The sequence below is a fragment of the Myxine glutinosa genome, unplaced genomic scaffold, assembly GCF_964187855.1.
Source record: "Myxine glutinosa unplaced genomic scaffold, kmMyxGlut1.1 SCAFFOLD_2362, whole genome shotgun sequence".
Classification (NCBI taxonomy): domain Eukaryota; kingdom Metazoa; phylum Chordata; class Myxini; order Myxiniformes; family Myxinidae; genus Myxine; species Myxine glutinosa.
This window is the reverse complement of record NW_027618456.1, coordinates 18,200-32,519: the sequence shown is the minus strand read 5'-3', so window position 1 is coordinate 32,519 and position 14,320 is coordinate 18,200. Positions and strand designations below refer to the sequence as shown.

The following is a 14,320-nucleotide window of genomic DNA, read 5'->3' as shown; positions in this document are numbered from 1 at the left end:
ACTACTACACGCTCAACCTCACCACACCCAATGGATATTCTTACATCAATAAACCACGCTCGGAGGGCCGAGGTGGTGGAATTGCCGTTATTCACCGACAAGACATCAAGACCAACCTCATCTCCATCTCATCTGCTCCATCATTTGAACACCTGGCTTTTAAACTCTCTGGTCACACACAGTCAGTCATGGCTGTTGTCTACCGCCCTCCCAAACCACACCCATCATTCCTGTCTGACTTCTCCTACTTTCTGACCCAGCTATGTTCCCTCTCCCCCTCAATCCTCCTCCTTGGTGATTTCAATATCCACATGGACTCCACTGACTCCACGCTAACCACTGACTTCACTGATTTACTCACCTGCTTTAACCTCACTCAACATGTCAACTTTCCTACCCATAACCGTGGTCACATTTTGGACCTTGTCTGCTCTACTGGACTAATTTTGCACCATCTCTCTGGCTCCGACCTCACTCTCTCTGACCACCTAGCCATCACTCTGACCATCAACATCCCCACCCCAGCACCAAGGCATTATCGCACTATCAACTTCCGTAAGCTAAACGCTCTTTTACCTACCTCATTCTCATCGACCCTCTCTGAAAAAATGTCCACTTCTCCCTTCGTTGACCTCCACACCCCTTCTGACCTCACTGACTACTACAACCACACTCTCTCCTCCTGCCTTGACCAACTTGCGCCTATAAAAACCAAAACAGTTTCTTTCACCCATTCTGCTCCCTGGTTTACCCCTGAACACCGCCTGATGAAAACTCGTGCTCGCCAACTTGAAAGACTCCGCAATAAAACAGGTCTCACAGTTCACTCCCAGGCCTACAAGGACCACATACAACACTATAAAGATGCCCTCTCCCGCGCCCGCTCCGCCTACTACTCTCAAATTATCCACTCTGGCTCCGGAAACCCAAAAGCACTCTTCTCTACAATAAACAAACTCCTCAGCCCCCTGAACACCACCACCCAGTCATTCACAATAGACAACTGCATCTCCTTCCTTTCATTCTTCCAACGCAAAATTGAAAACATCTACAACAGCTTGACCACCGCCGCACCCGCTCCCCCTCAAACCACCTGCCCCCCCTTATCCTGCCATCCCCTGTCTCAATTCTCCCCAGTCTCCCCTACTGACCTCTCTGAACTCCTCATCGGAATGAAAACTGCCACCTGCACTCTTGACCCCATCCCCTCCAGCTTTGTCAAGGCCTCCCTTCCTGCTCTCTCTCCACTTATCATTGCAACAATAAACTCCTCCCTGTCTACAGGCATCGTCCCACCATCCCTCAAAATTGCTGCTGTTACCCCCATTCTGAAAAAACCTGGACTAAACCCTGACACCCTAAATAACTTCAGACCCATCTCCAACCTACCCTTTCTGTCAAAGGTTTTGGAACGTGCTGTAGCCACTCAACTCAAACATCACCTCTCTGCCAATAACCTGTATGAAACATTCCAATCCGGATTTCGCTCCAACCACAGTACTGAAACTGCTCTCCTCAAAATCACCAACGACCTTCTCCTCTCCTCTGACGCTGGCAACCTCAACATTCTCATCCTCCTCGACCTCAGCGCCGCCTTTGACACCATCGATCACACCATCCTCCTCACCCGACTTGAAACCACCTTTAACATTACCGGCACTGCCCTCTCTTGGATTAAATCATACCTCTCTGACAGACGTCAGTTCATCTCCATCAATAACTGCAAATCCCCCACTGCTCTCCTCCCCCAAGGTGTCCCCCAAGGTTCAGTTCTTGGCCCCCTCCTCTTCATCCTTTACCTGTCCCCCCTCGGTCACTTAATCCGCCGTCATGGTCTCCAATTCCACTGCTTCGCTGATGACATCCAGCTTTTCATCTCCACCAAGTCCATCTCCACCGCCACCCACTCTATCCTGACAAACTGCATCACTGAAATAAAATCCTGGCTTCAAATCAACTTCCTCAAACTTAACTGTGATAAATCTGAAATAATCATCATTGGCCCAAAAACGCTCACCAAGTCCACCCATAACTTTGCCCTCAACATCGACGGTTTCCCAGTATCCACCTCCCCTCACATCCGGAATCTTGGCATTATCTTTGACCAAACCCTCTCCTTCGACAAATACACTAAACAGATCACAAAGACAGCCTTCTTTCACCTGAAAAACATCGCCCGTCTCCGTCCATCCCTCTCCTCCTTGGCTGCAGAAACCCTCATCCACGCCTTCATCACTTCCCGTCTGGACTACTGCAATAGCCTCCTTTATGGTTCACCCTCAACAATCACCAATAAACTCCAATACATTCAGAACTCCGCTGTCCGTCTACTCACCCATTCCCGGACCCGTGACCACATCACCCCCGTCCTTTACAAGCTTCACTGGCTCCCCATCTCCCAGAGAATCCAGTACAAAATCCTCCTCTTGACCTACAAAGCCCTCCATAACCTGGCCCCATCCTACCTGGCTGACCTCCTCTCCAGACACACTCCCACCCGCAACCTCCGCTCTGCTGGTACCAACCTCCTGACCCCCCCCATCCGGACCAAATTTAGATCCTGGGGGGACAGGGCCTTCTCCATCGCTGCTCCCACCCTCTGGAACTCGCTACCTCACACCATCAGAGACTCCTCCTCACTCACCACATTCAAAACATCACTCAAGACCCACCTGTTCAACACTGCATTCAACATTTAACCCACAGCATCTAACCCCTGACTATCTCCTCTCCTTCTCCCTCCTTTGTGCTTTGAATATTTCCCTATTGATTCTTTTTTTTTTGTTGCAATTGTTTTTATGTTTTGCTATGCATTATGTTTTGCACTCTGTCAAAGCGTCTTTGGGCTTCCTGAAAAGCGCTATATAAAATAAATGCATTATTATTATTATTATTATTATTATTATTATTATTATTTGTTAAAAGAACCATGTCACTGATTGTCTGTCGCAGCAAGAAGTCAACAACAGGATTATATCACAGGTGGCGTGGCAAAATGTACGGACAGGTGCATTTGATGATTGGCTTCACAGTCGGGTATACAAGGGTTGTTGCATTCTGTATTAGTGGAAAACAACTACTGCACGTTTCCAAAAGTTATTGCCGCTTCCTCTGGAGATGGTCCGTCAACTCGACAATGCTGTTTGTCATGGAGTGGTGGCTTTACAAAATTACGGCATGAAACAGTGTGCTATTGCTCGGCAGTATGGCATCACTCAAGGTCAGGTGTCAAAGATCCTGAAACGAAATGCTCAGAGGGGTGTCCCTACTCCAATACCGAGGCCAGGACGTCCCCGCAGAACCACAAGGAGGGATGATCGCCAGCTGCACCGGTTAGTCCGCAATGGCCGTACCAAGTCAGCTAATCGGCTTAGGGCTGAGTGGCAGCAACTGACAAATGTGCCTGTATCCAGAAGGCTATTCAACCAACGACTGGTTCAAGCACGCTATCGTGCCAGGCGTCCCCTGAGAAAGCCACGCCTGACCAGAAAACACCGCCAGCGCCGATTGCAGTGGGCCAGAGAGCACCGTCAATGGCAGCCAGGACACTGGAATAATGTGATCTTCAGTGACGAGTCTAGATTTCTGGTCTATCATCAAGATGGCCACGTCCGAGTGCGCAGACAAGTGCATGAAGCCTACAACAAAGATTGTATAGTGCCAAGAGTCCAAGCTGGAGGTGGTGGGGTGACCATTTGGGCTGCTTTTCATGCAGGGGGTAAAACTGACCTGGTTGTTCTGAATGGAAACCTGAACCAGTTCAAGTTCAGGGCCATTCTGGAAGAAACATTGCTTCCATTTGCTCCTGCAGCCTTTCGAGGAAACTTTGTCTTCCAAGATGACAATGCGCGGCCTCATCGTGCTCGCATGATCCAACACTTTCTTGCTGACCGTGGTGTAGAGCATATGGAGTGGCCTGCCATGCCCCGGATATGAATCCGATAGAGAACTTGTGGGCAGAATTAACGCGTCAAATCGACCACTTGGACCAGCAGCCGACCTCTGTGCGTGAATTTCAGCAGGCTATTGTCACTGCATGGCAAGCGATTCCTGTCCAAACCTTGGCAAATCTCGTGAACAGCATGCCTCAACGTGTACGTGCTCTCCTGAATGCTCGTGGGGGTTACACGAAGTACTTAACTGTAATTTTACTGTCCGTAATCCCAGTCGTAATTTAACTTTTGTTTTTGTTAAAAAAATTTTTGGCTAATGTGCAAAATAAAGAGATACTTCTGGAAAACGTACAGAAGTTTAACACAGTACTGTCTGTGAATTGGGTTCGATATCAGTTTACATCACTTTCAAGGATCAATTTATTTGCTTCGAAATGTCAAATGTGGTTTTTGTTTCTTTTAAAGGTCACATTAACAAAATCTAGAATAATTTCAACATAATTCCAATGAACTTTTGGTTCTAAGACATCTTGAAAAGTAAGTTCACCCCCACAAAAAAAATATTCCATATTAAATGCCAAGTCTGTATATCGTGTTTGGCCCTCCCGGTGTGTACCCCGGTTTAGAATAGGTACACCATATCCCTGCGCATCGTAAGAGGCGACTAAGGGTTGGCGTCAGGAAGGGCATCCGGCCATAAAAACATTGCCTCAAACAGGGAACCATGATTGTCATGGGGCCCGCAAAGCTAACCCCCGCTCTAGCGGGGAAAATGGCCTTAAAACGATCATTCATATATTTTTTTTATGTCGTGTTTGGCCCCACCCATCTGTGAATGGTGAAGAATCACTTAAAAATTAAGAAACTATTGGTTCCGGATCCCGATTCAGATCTTCACCAAAATCAAATCGATTCATCTGTGTCATACAACTAACCTGTCCACAAGGTTTCGTCCAAATCCATCCATACCTTTTTTGAGAAATTGTGCTATATGTCGTTTGTGAACCTAACTCTCAATGGTATAGAAAATGAATGAATGAATGATCGTTTTAAGGCCATTTTTCCCCGCTCGAGCGGGGGTTAGCCTTGCGGGCCCCATGACAATCATGGTTCCCTGTTTGAGGCAATGTTTTTATGGCCGGATGCCCTTCCTGACGCCAACCCTTGGTCACGCTCTTACGATGCGCAGGGATACAGTGTGCCTATTCTGAATCGGGGTACACACCGTGATCATTCATCCCAGCAAGCTGGTACTCAATTTGCCGACCTCGGAAGGATGACAGGCTGAGTCAACCCCCCTGGCGTTAATTCAGCGATCGACCGGGATTCGAACCCAGGATCCTGGGATCCCAAGCCGGCACCCTAACCACTAAGCCAACGCCAGGCGGTATAGAATGGTATAGAATTGCTTTAAAAATTCGAGTATTCGGATCCGTATCTGGATCTTCACCAAAATCGAATCATTTCATCTTTGTCAAACACCCAACCTCTCTAGCAAATTTCGTCCGAATCTGTCCACAACATTTTGAGATATCCTGTTCACAGAAAAACAGACAAACACACATAATTATCAGTTCACTCCAATGTGAGCACCTACTCTTGTCACATGTAAGATGTCAAGGCGATACTCAATCTCCTTTCATGTTAGGTACAGCATTCCTGAATTTACAGTCTCGATTGCAGCCCTTATCCTCTTCCTCAGATCCACAATATCGGTAACCCTAGTTCAGTGCAGTACGTCCTTCACATAACGCCATTGAAAAAAAATCCAGAGGGGTTACGTCTGGGGTACGTAGTGGCCACATAATCTTACCATCATTCCCAATCCATCGATCATTGAAGTGTTCATTGAGGAAATCACGTATTGTCAGACTCATGTGGGAGATCTCCATCATCTTGATAAATGACCTATTGTTGAGGTCCACCAGTTGGGGGAGTACAAGGTTTTCTAACATATCGAGGTAATTGTCTGACTTCATAGTGGCATCAGCAAAGAAGAATGGCCCAATGACCACTTGGTGCAAAAAATAATGGCCCCAAATTCAATAGAACTCTGAGAAATCTTCTTTCACATGCCACAAACCGCATCGTTCTATGCCATTTCATTATTTTTTTTCATTACGGTTTGATATAAGAAGAAGAACCACCTTTAGAGGCCATTTTTCCCCACAGCACGGGGTTTGGCCTTTTTTGGGCACTATTGTCCCCTTTTTGAAGCAATGTTTTCCAGCCGGAAGCCCTTCCTGCCACCAACCCTGTTAGTCACCTCTTGCGACACATGGGGAATTACCAGTGAACTGGTACTCAATTTGCCGACCTCGGGAGGATGACAGGCTGAGTCAACCTCCCTGGCGTTAATTCCGTGATCGCCCGGGTTTCGAACCCAGGATCCCAAGTCAGCACCCTAACCACTAAGCCAACGGTAATTTGTTTGAATGCTGAACGGTAATTTGTGTGCACCCTGTATTTCAATTAATTGTTTGATTGCCATTTTAAAACTCAGAATGTGTTCAGCTTTTGCAGGGAACTTATATTTTCATAAATTTCAATCTCTCCAACCCATTTTTTGTGCACATTTTCATTCTCTGCAGAGAGCACGAAGAAAACTGTGATTATCGCCCTGTGCATTGTCCAAACAATCCAAGCTGCCTTCCATTACTGAAGATGAATCTGGAAGCCCATCTTCGGGAATGCGAGCACATAAAATGTCCTCATTCCAAATATGGGTCAGTATCATGGGGTTGTAATGCAGGGGAAAACATGACTGCCAATTTGTTGTAATAAGCTCAACTTACTCCATAATGGTATTTTATAGATCACTTATTTTGATCAAAAAGCTTATAAATACATTTTCTAGCTCATCCTAGGGTCATTTTTGCTTGTAGTTGATCCTCTGGGTTGTTCCATTTTTGTTTCCATCTAGTCTTTACTGCCAACTAACAACTATGAAGTTGATTAATTATTCCTTAATAATTGACATATGTGGGAAAATTACATGCCCAGACCAGGAATCAAACCCAGGTCAGGAATCAAACAACTTGGTGAACCATACCAGCTGCTATTTCGGTGGGACAGGAGTTTGGCATCATCCCTGGATCCTCTCTCATTTCTTCTGCTCTGTTGCTTCCTTGAGCCTTTTCTATAGATATTACTACAGAATGTGCTCTGAGGTTCTCTCATAGGTTGTTCCACCTGAGCATACTTTCTGTCGCTCCACACATTTGGCAGTTTCTTCCGATCCATACACCGTATCTGTCCTGAGGAGTAAGGCTATGAGTTATTCTTCCAGTTTTTTTTCCCCGCACTGTCACTCTGGAACAGTTTACCTGCATCCTGCTTTCACCTCTATCCCAACCTACCTCAATTCAAGAGGAATGTCAATAGATTCCTCCTTTCTGTCTAACATATATCCAGTACTTTCCTTTTTTAAATTTACCGGTAGTTATTTATGTTGACGGCTCCAGCCACGGACTACATAGTCCTCATTGAGGCCAGCCCTAAAATAAAATAACTGCATTCATAAATGTGGGGAAAGAGAAATAAAAAGAGAGAATGTAAAGGTGAGGAGTGAAAATGAGTATGAAAAGTGTATGATGTTTGTTTGCGAGAAAGAGAGGTTGAAGCTAGCCCGGTAGCTATAGTTCGAGTGAGAGAAAGTAAGACCAGCAATCTTGACACAGAGTGTGTAAGATGGTTCCGGGCACCACTTTAACGCTCCCAAGTCCGAACGGAGGTATTACCCTGAGCGGTTGCTGTCGACAACCTACTTCCTAAAAAAAAACCGGTCCAACCGGATGGGTGTTTTATAGGAGACACCATCTCCTTACTGGATGGCCATTGGATCCTGAAGGAAGCTCATCCTTCATTTAACAGGTATTGATTTTAGTTCTGCAGGGTGTCAGTCACCTTCCCCACTTGCAGTGCCATGGCTGGTTGTTGCAATGCCAGATTCCAGGCAAATGGAATCGTGGCAGTTGATGAGTATTAGAGTTAGGATGGATGGATATTAGTTGGTTCATGTTTGCAGAAAGGTAATAAATGTATAGGGAGGAGTCAGTAGGTGGACTCTCATCATGCAGACAGATGGTTGTGGAGGAGAGGAAAATGTGCAGGCAGCCGTATTCCAGAGTATGGGTGGGGATGAGGTGGGAGGGTAGGGAGGGTGCATCCCATCCTGGCAATGGGAGTTGGAGCTCTTGACATAAACAGCAATGCCACTATAGGGGTAGAAGTATTTCCTGTTATGACTGGAGAGAGAGATATATATTGTTACAGTTTTCAGATGTGTACAGTAAGGTCAATAAATCTTAAAGGTTTGCCCCCCATAGTTAGTCACACGAGCAACATGTAGCCTCATTTGTAGTACTAGGGCGTGCCCGTACTATATATATATCTAAAATTATATCCCCCCCCTCTATTTACATGAAATGGTTTGGTCCATTCGCAAATGGTTTGGTCCATGCGAATGGTCCAAAGCGAACGGCTTGCGAGTACGGTGACAATCCCCCCCCTCTATTTACATGAAATGGTTTGGTCCATTCGCAAAGCCAAACCGAACGGCTTGCGAGTACGGTGACAATCCCCCCCCTCTATTTACATGAAATGGTTTGGTCCAAAGCGAACGGCTTGCGGAGTTTGGTAAAGAAATCGCCATAGCTCGGTAACTACTTGTCCGATTAATATGAAACCTTGAAAAGGCACATCCTCGGGTCCCCAGCAATATACCTGGCAAGTTTAAAGTATATCGGACCCGTGGTTGTCGAGAAACAGCGGTCACAGACAAACGACAAACATACAGACATACAGAGATTACTGGAATTATAGATAGATAGTTATTTCTTAGTATGTGTGAGAATAGGCCATTTCCTCTGTTAGTTCTGCGTTGTGTAAAGACAGGAGGATAGGCCCTACTTCTACCAACCATTCTACGTCCATAGGCTCAATCCAGTTTGTTAAGCATTGGGTAATCATTGGCCGAGTTAACACGAGGTAGGCCTAAGAAGGATCGGGGCAGAGTCGAGGCAGAGCGGCAGAGGCGATGACGGTAAGCATGAGCCGCCAATCAGGGCTCAGAGGTGGTGGCGTCAGAGGGTGTGGCGAGAAGAGTCTGGTGAGTTCCAGAAGGTTCGCGGGGTGTGCCTATATAACCCGCTGCACAAAGCCCTCGAAAGGACTGCAGCAGAGAGGTAAAGGACTGCAGCATTGTAAATGACTTGCATCGGGGAGCTTGCGAAAAAAGGACTTGCGGGGAGAGAGAAAGAGATTCAAGAGAACTTACAACCGGAACGCGCGGTGCTGGATGAGCTTGATGCGCCTTGCCGCACTTGCATGAGCACGGCGGAGTAACCGCCCTTTGCCATAAAATCCCACCCTTTGCCGTAAAAGTCCGCCCCTTGCCGTTCCGCCTGATATATCGCCTTTGTTCGAGAGACGTGCTACGAGCCCCTGCCTTCGCCTACCTCCATCTTCGCGGACGTGCCGGGGACCGTGGAGAGCTGGACGAGGACCATCCTTGGACGCGCTGGGGAACACCTGCCCATCTGCAATACCCCGTGTGAGTGTGAGACGGGCCCATGTCCCTGGGATAATTAAGACTGTCTAAGCTTGCTCTGTGTCTCTTCGTCCTTGAGCTGTATATACGTCTGTTCTTTCTTCTTGATTCAATTGTCTTTGTGGTTTCATCATTGACTAAGCGTGGCACGAATAAGATCGCTTAAATCGGGTTCCAACATTAAGGCTGCGCAGATCACATGTACGCAAACCGCTCGGCATACTCCATCCACACGTGGTTCGTGCGAGGCTTGCTACCTCGTTTCCGTGGCGGCACGAGTACTTAGGTACGAGTGAGAATTTGGTCCCGGAACCCTATTTCGCGCTCGCCCGGAAAGGACGTAATAAGTCTCAGTTCCGCCAGGCCAGTAAAGACAAGGGGATTAATCCCCCCTTGATAAGGGGAGATGGCCGGCGAGAGAACCGTAACAATATGTACGAGGTGTGTTCAAAAAGTATGCGACCTTAATTTGTCGTGCGTAAACAAATGAAGCTAGGGAGGCGTTGATTGGTGCACGTATGTAGGCGATCCTAATGCGCACGCGTGAATTTTTTCCCACCCGCAGAAGCTGTCATTCGACGGCAGACCGCCGATGAGTGAGGAAGTGTAAGTGAGCGCCGTCGGATTTTCGTTTTTGACAAAATGACGGAAAAACTTGAACAACGCTACTGCATCAAATTTTGTGTAAAGCTTGGCGATTCCCAAGTGGAAACGATCCGCAAGATTCAACAGGCCTTCGGGGACAAAGCAATGAGCACCACACAGATAAAGGAGTGGTACAACCGCTTCAAAGATGGCCGCACATCAGTGGAGAGTGAAGCACGTTCGGGTAGGCCCTCAACATCCCGAAATGAGATCGTCATTGACCAATTGAGGACCCTGGTGATGCAGGATCGTCGAATCACGATCAGAGAACTTGCAGACGAGGTGGGCGTCAGCATTGGATCTGTTCATTCCATTATGAAGGAGGATTTGGGCGTCAGGAGAATCTCAGCGAAGTTCGTACCAAAGCTGCTAACGATTGAGCAGAAGCAACTCCGTTTGGAGATCGCACAGGACATGCTGGAGACTGTGAACAGCGATCCCAGCTTCCTCAACACAGTGATCACTGGCGATGAGTCCTGGGTTTATGGGTACGACCCAGAAACGAAGTTGCAGTCATCACAATGGAAGCATCCAACATCCCCGAGGCCAAAAAAAGCAAGGCAGGTCCGCAGCAATGTCAAAGTCATGCTGACCGTCTTCTTCGACTCCAGTGGCGTGGTTCATCACGAGTACGCACCACACGGCACAACCATCACCAAGGAGTATTACCAAGAGGTTCTGCGTCGCCGTCGTGACGCTGTGCGACGCAAACGGCCGGACCTGTGGGCAGCGGGCAATTGGCAGCTCCATCACGATAACGCACCCGCCCATTCTTCACATTTGATACAGAGTTTCTTGGCCAAGCACAACACACCTGTGCTTCGTCAGGCTCCCTACTCTCCCGACATGGCTCCGTGTGACTTCTGGCTTTTCTCCAAGCTGAAAATGCCCCTGAAAGGGACCAGATTTCAGTCCAGAGAAGACATCATGCGGAATGCGACGGACTAGCTGCGCGCCATCCCAAAAGAGGCGTTCCAGCGCTGCTTTCGACAGTGGCAGAACCGTTGGGAGAAGTGTGTGGCAGCCCAAGGGGACTACTTTGAAGGAGATTAGTGTAAGTTTGTTGTATCTGGATACGAGTATTTTTTATGAACAAAGGTCGGATACTTTTTGAACACACCTCGTATGCTTGAGATTGTGGGGGTTGTTGCAGGAGGAGAGATGTTATTTGTGTGGAGGTGTGGGAACGGTGCAGCATGCACTGAGTGCATGCTCAGTAGCATTGGCAGCAGGAAGATACAGGTGGCGACATGATCAGGTGCTGGCGGTGGTGGTGCAGATGGTGCAACAAGAGGTGCTGAGATCGAGAGAGAGAGAAGAGTGGAGAAGGACACTGATGAGGGAGAGGTGTGGTTTGTCAAAGAGGGCCAAGTGGTAAGAGGTGGAAAGAGGAGGAGGTGGAAAGCAAGAGGGCTCAGATGCTTGTGATTGGCAGGTGGTGGCAGATGTAAAGCCACAATTGGTATTCCCAGAGGAGATCTGTGTGACAAGGTTGCGGCCTGACATTGTCATTTGGTCAAGTGCAACAAGACAGGTCATCTTAGGGGAGTTGTCGGTACCTTGGGAAGAGAACATGGAGGAGGTGCACGAGAGGAAGAGAGGAAAGTACAGTGAGCTGGAGGCAGAGTGCCGGGAGAAGGGTTGGCGAGTTTCGTGTCAGCCATTTCAGGTGGGGTGTAGAGGGTATATTGGCAATTCCTTTTCTGCATTTCTTGCTAGGCTGGGAGTGTGTGGGACAGAAAGAAGGAGGATGTGTGATAAGGTGGACCAGGTTGCCTTGAAAGGCTCATTTTGGATATGAAGGAACTTTATGGAGGCACGTTGAACGGTGTAGGTTGGTTGTGTTTTTTTTTTTTTCTTTTTTTTTTTTTCTTCTTTTCTTTTCTTTTTCTCCCTCCATTATTATTTCTTATTTTGTGTGTATGAGTGAGTGGGTGAGGGTGTGTGTTTTTGCATGAATTAATTTTTGCATGAGTGTGTTTTTGTGTGTTGAGTGGTGTATGATGTAAGGTTAGGTGGGTGGTTGGTTGGTGTTGTGTGTGTATGTGTGTGTATGAGTGTGTATGTGTGTGTATGAATGATCTGGTGTGTTTTGTTGGTGAGTGGTGAAGGGTATAAAGGTGGGTGTTTGAGTGTTCCACCATGTTTGTTTGGTGCTGTGGATTCTGGATGTGGAGGTGTTGTTGTTCGCACTGGCTGGGGGTGGGGGTATGTACGCATCCAGGTGCAGTTGCATGTGGATGTGTATGTGCCCCTGCTGGCCCACCTTAGCTGACCGTATCGAGGTTGAAGGGCCGAAACGGGATGATGCTGAGGACCTCGACTGAGGACCCGGTCAGTGCGGCACACTTGTGACCAGGTGTGTTTTGAACTTATATATATATATATATATATATATATATATTGTTACGGATCTTACCGTCGGCCCTTTTTCCCCTTACCAAGGGGGGATTAATCCCCTTGTCTGCGACTGACCGACGTGAGTCCTGAAGCTGCCCAGCTCCCTCCAGAGAGGCAGGTGAGCAACCTCGTTCGAGACCGCGGACAAGATGTTATTTGCCGAGCGGATTAGCAGCCGCGACTCGAATCATTAACAATACTACACCCGATCCTAAACGTTGGCCAAATCGTGCCACAGGTATTCAATGGGGAAATCACTAAAACGAAACGGATGTAAACGAAAGAAGGCAAGGTAGGAAGAACAGGATTTATTATTATTTACACAAGACTAAAGGAAGAAAAGCAATCAAAGTAATATACAGGAAAATGGAAGGATCAGAAGGACACAGAGCAATTTCTAGCTTATCTATACAGGCTTAACTTATACCCAGGACAATACAGACAGACAGAACGAACTCACTCACACGAATAGGGAATTGCAGATTGGATTGGCTGGAGGGAGAGGAAGGTGGGACCACAAGGCTGGAAGGTTTGGCAGGGCGCACAGCAAGCAGGTCCTCTCCGGGCTGGAAGCGAGCAAGGCGGCGGCGGCACACGTATCTCGTTCGTTGCATGCGGCAGGGCTGGATCTTGCCTCGACACGCCTCGGGCTCTCGGTCATCTGCTGGTGGGGGCTCTCCCCCCACGGGTTATATAGCCACGCCCTACCAAGCCATGACCACACCTTACCAAGCCGTGCCCACCAAGTCCTGGTTGGGCGCAAGCGCTTCCTGGCTCCACCTCTTGAAGACGATGGGCCGGCCACGCCCTTCTCTCCTCGAGTTGACCGCGTGCGTAATGGAGTCTTGGGGTGAAGAAAACCGCCCAAAGCAGTAGTGGCGAACGCCGCAGAAAACCGCCCAAAGCAGTAGTGGCGAACGCCGCCGTACTGGCGCTTTGAAGAGGCCATGGGGGTGTCGGAGGTATCTATCTTATTTCAATTCGGTGCAATGCAGGGTCAACTAGTGGGAAACAGAGCCTTAAACTACATAGAATAAGAAATAACTATTTAGAAGGGCTTATGATTTTCTACGTGGATGCGATAGATTAACTAAGGTGACGACCTTTGACCTTTACAATTAACGGAGGTATTTACAAGGATCATTACATTTACACAAGGTGATATTTACAAACAGGATTCTCAAATCCGCAACAATATATATATATATATATATACATATATTGTATATATATATATATATTGTTACGGATCTCAGAGACGGCACTCCCCTTAGCAAGGGGGGGTTAATCCCTTGGCCCGTTAAGCTGGCCGTCTGTAGTCCCGGTACTTATAACGCTCTTTTGCTGGGCGAAATTGGTCAGGGTTATTGGTCAAGGTGTTCTCCCGAATACCTTTACCAATCCCTCCGCAAAACAGGGAGACAAGTACCGCTCGAACCACGGACAAGATGGTATTTGCCGAGCGGTTTAGCAATCCGCGATTCGAGCCGTTAGCAATTGACTAACCCGATTCCGAGCATTGGCCAAATCGTGCCACAGGTACTCAATCAAAAGAAAGGACTAAAGCGGTCGGGGGAGAATGAAACCAAAAGGGGTAAGAAATAACAGACATTTATTAATTATGTACAAAACCAAAGAAGAAGAGGAAACGAAAGTAATATACAGAACAAAGAAGAAGAAGATACACAGGGCAGCCTTAAACAGCCTTATATTATACCCCGGGACAACAAACAGACTCACACGACAGGGAATGGCAGGCAGGAATGACTGGAAGAAGGAGAGGGTCCAGGTGGGACACCAGGGCTGGAAGGTTCGGGCAGAGGCACAGCAT

General features: G+C 47.6%; 1 protein-coding gene across 1 annotated transcript in view; it reads left to right on the top strand.

The window, feature by feature from the left end:
• Positions 1-6,674, top strand: part of LOC144889299 (E3 ubiquitin-protein ligase TRAF7-like) — a 38,687-nt gene extending 32,013 nt beyond the window's left edge. The window contains exon 8 of the mRNA XM_078769404.1: positions 6,485-6,674. Within this exon, the coding sequence (XP_078625530.1) occupies positions 6,485-6,674 (190 nt within the window). The remainder of the gene's footprint in view (positions 1-6,484) is intronic.
• The last annotated feature ends 7,646 nt before the right edge of the window (positions 6,675-14,320 follow it).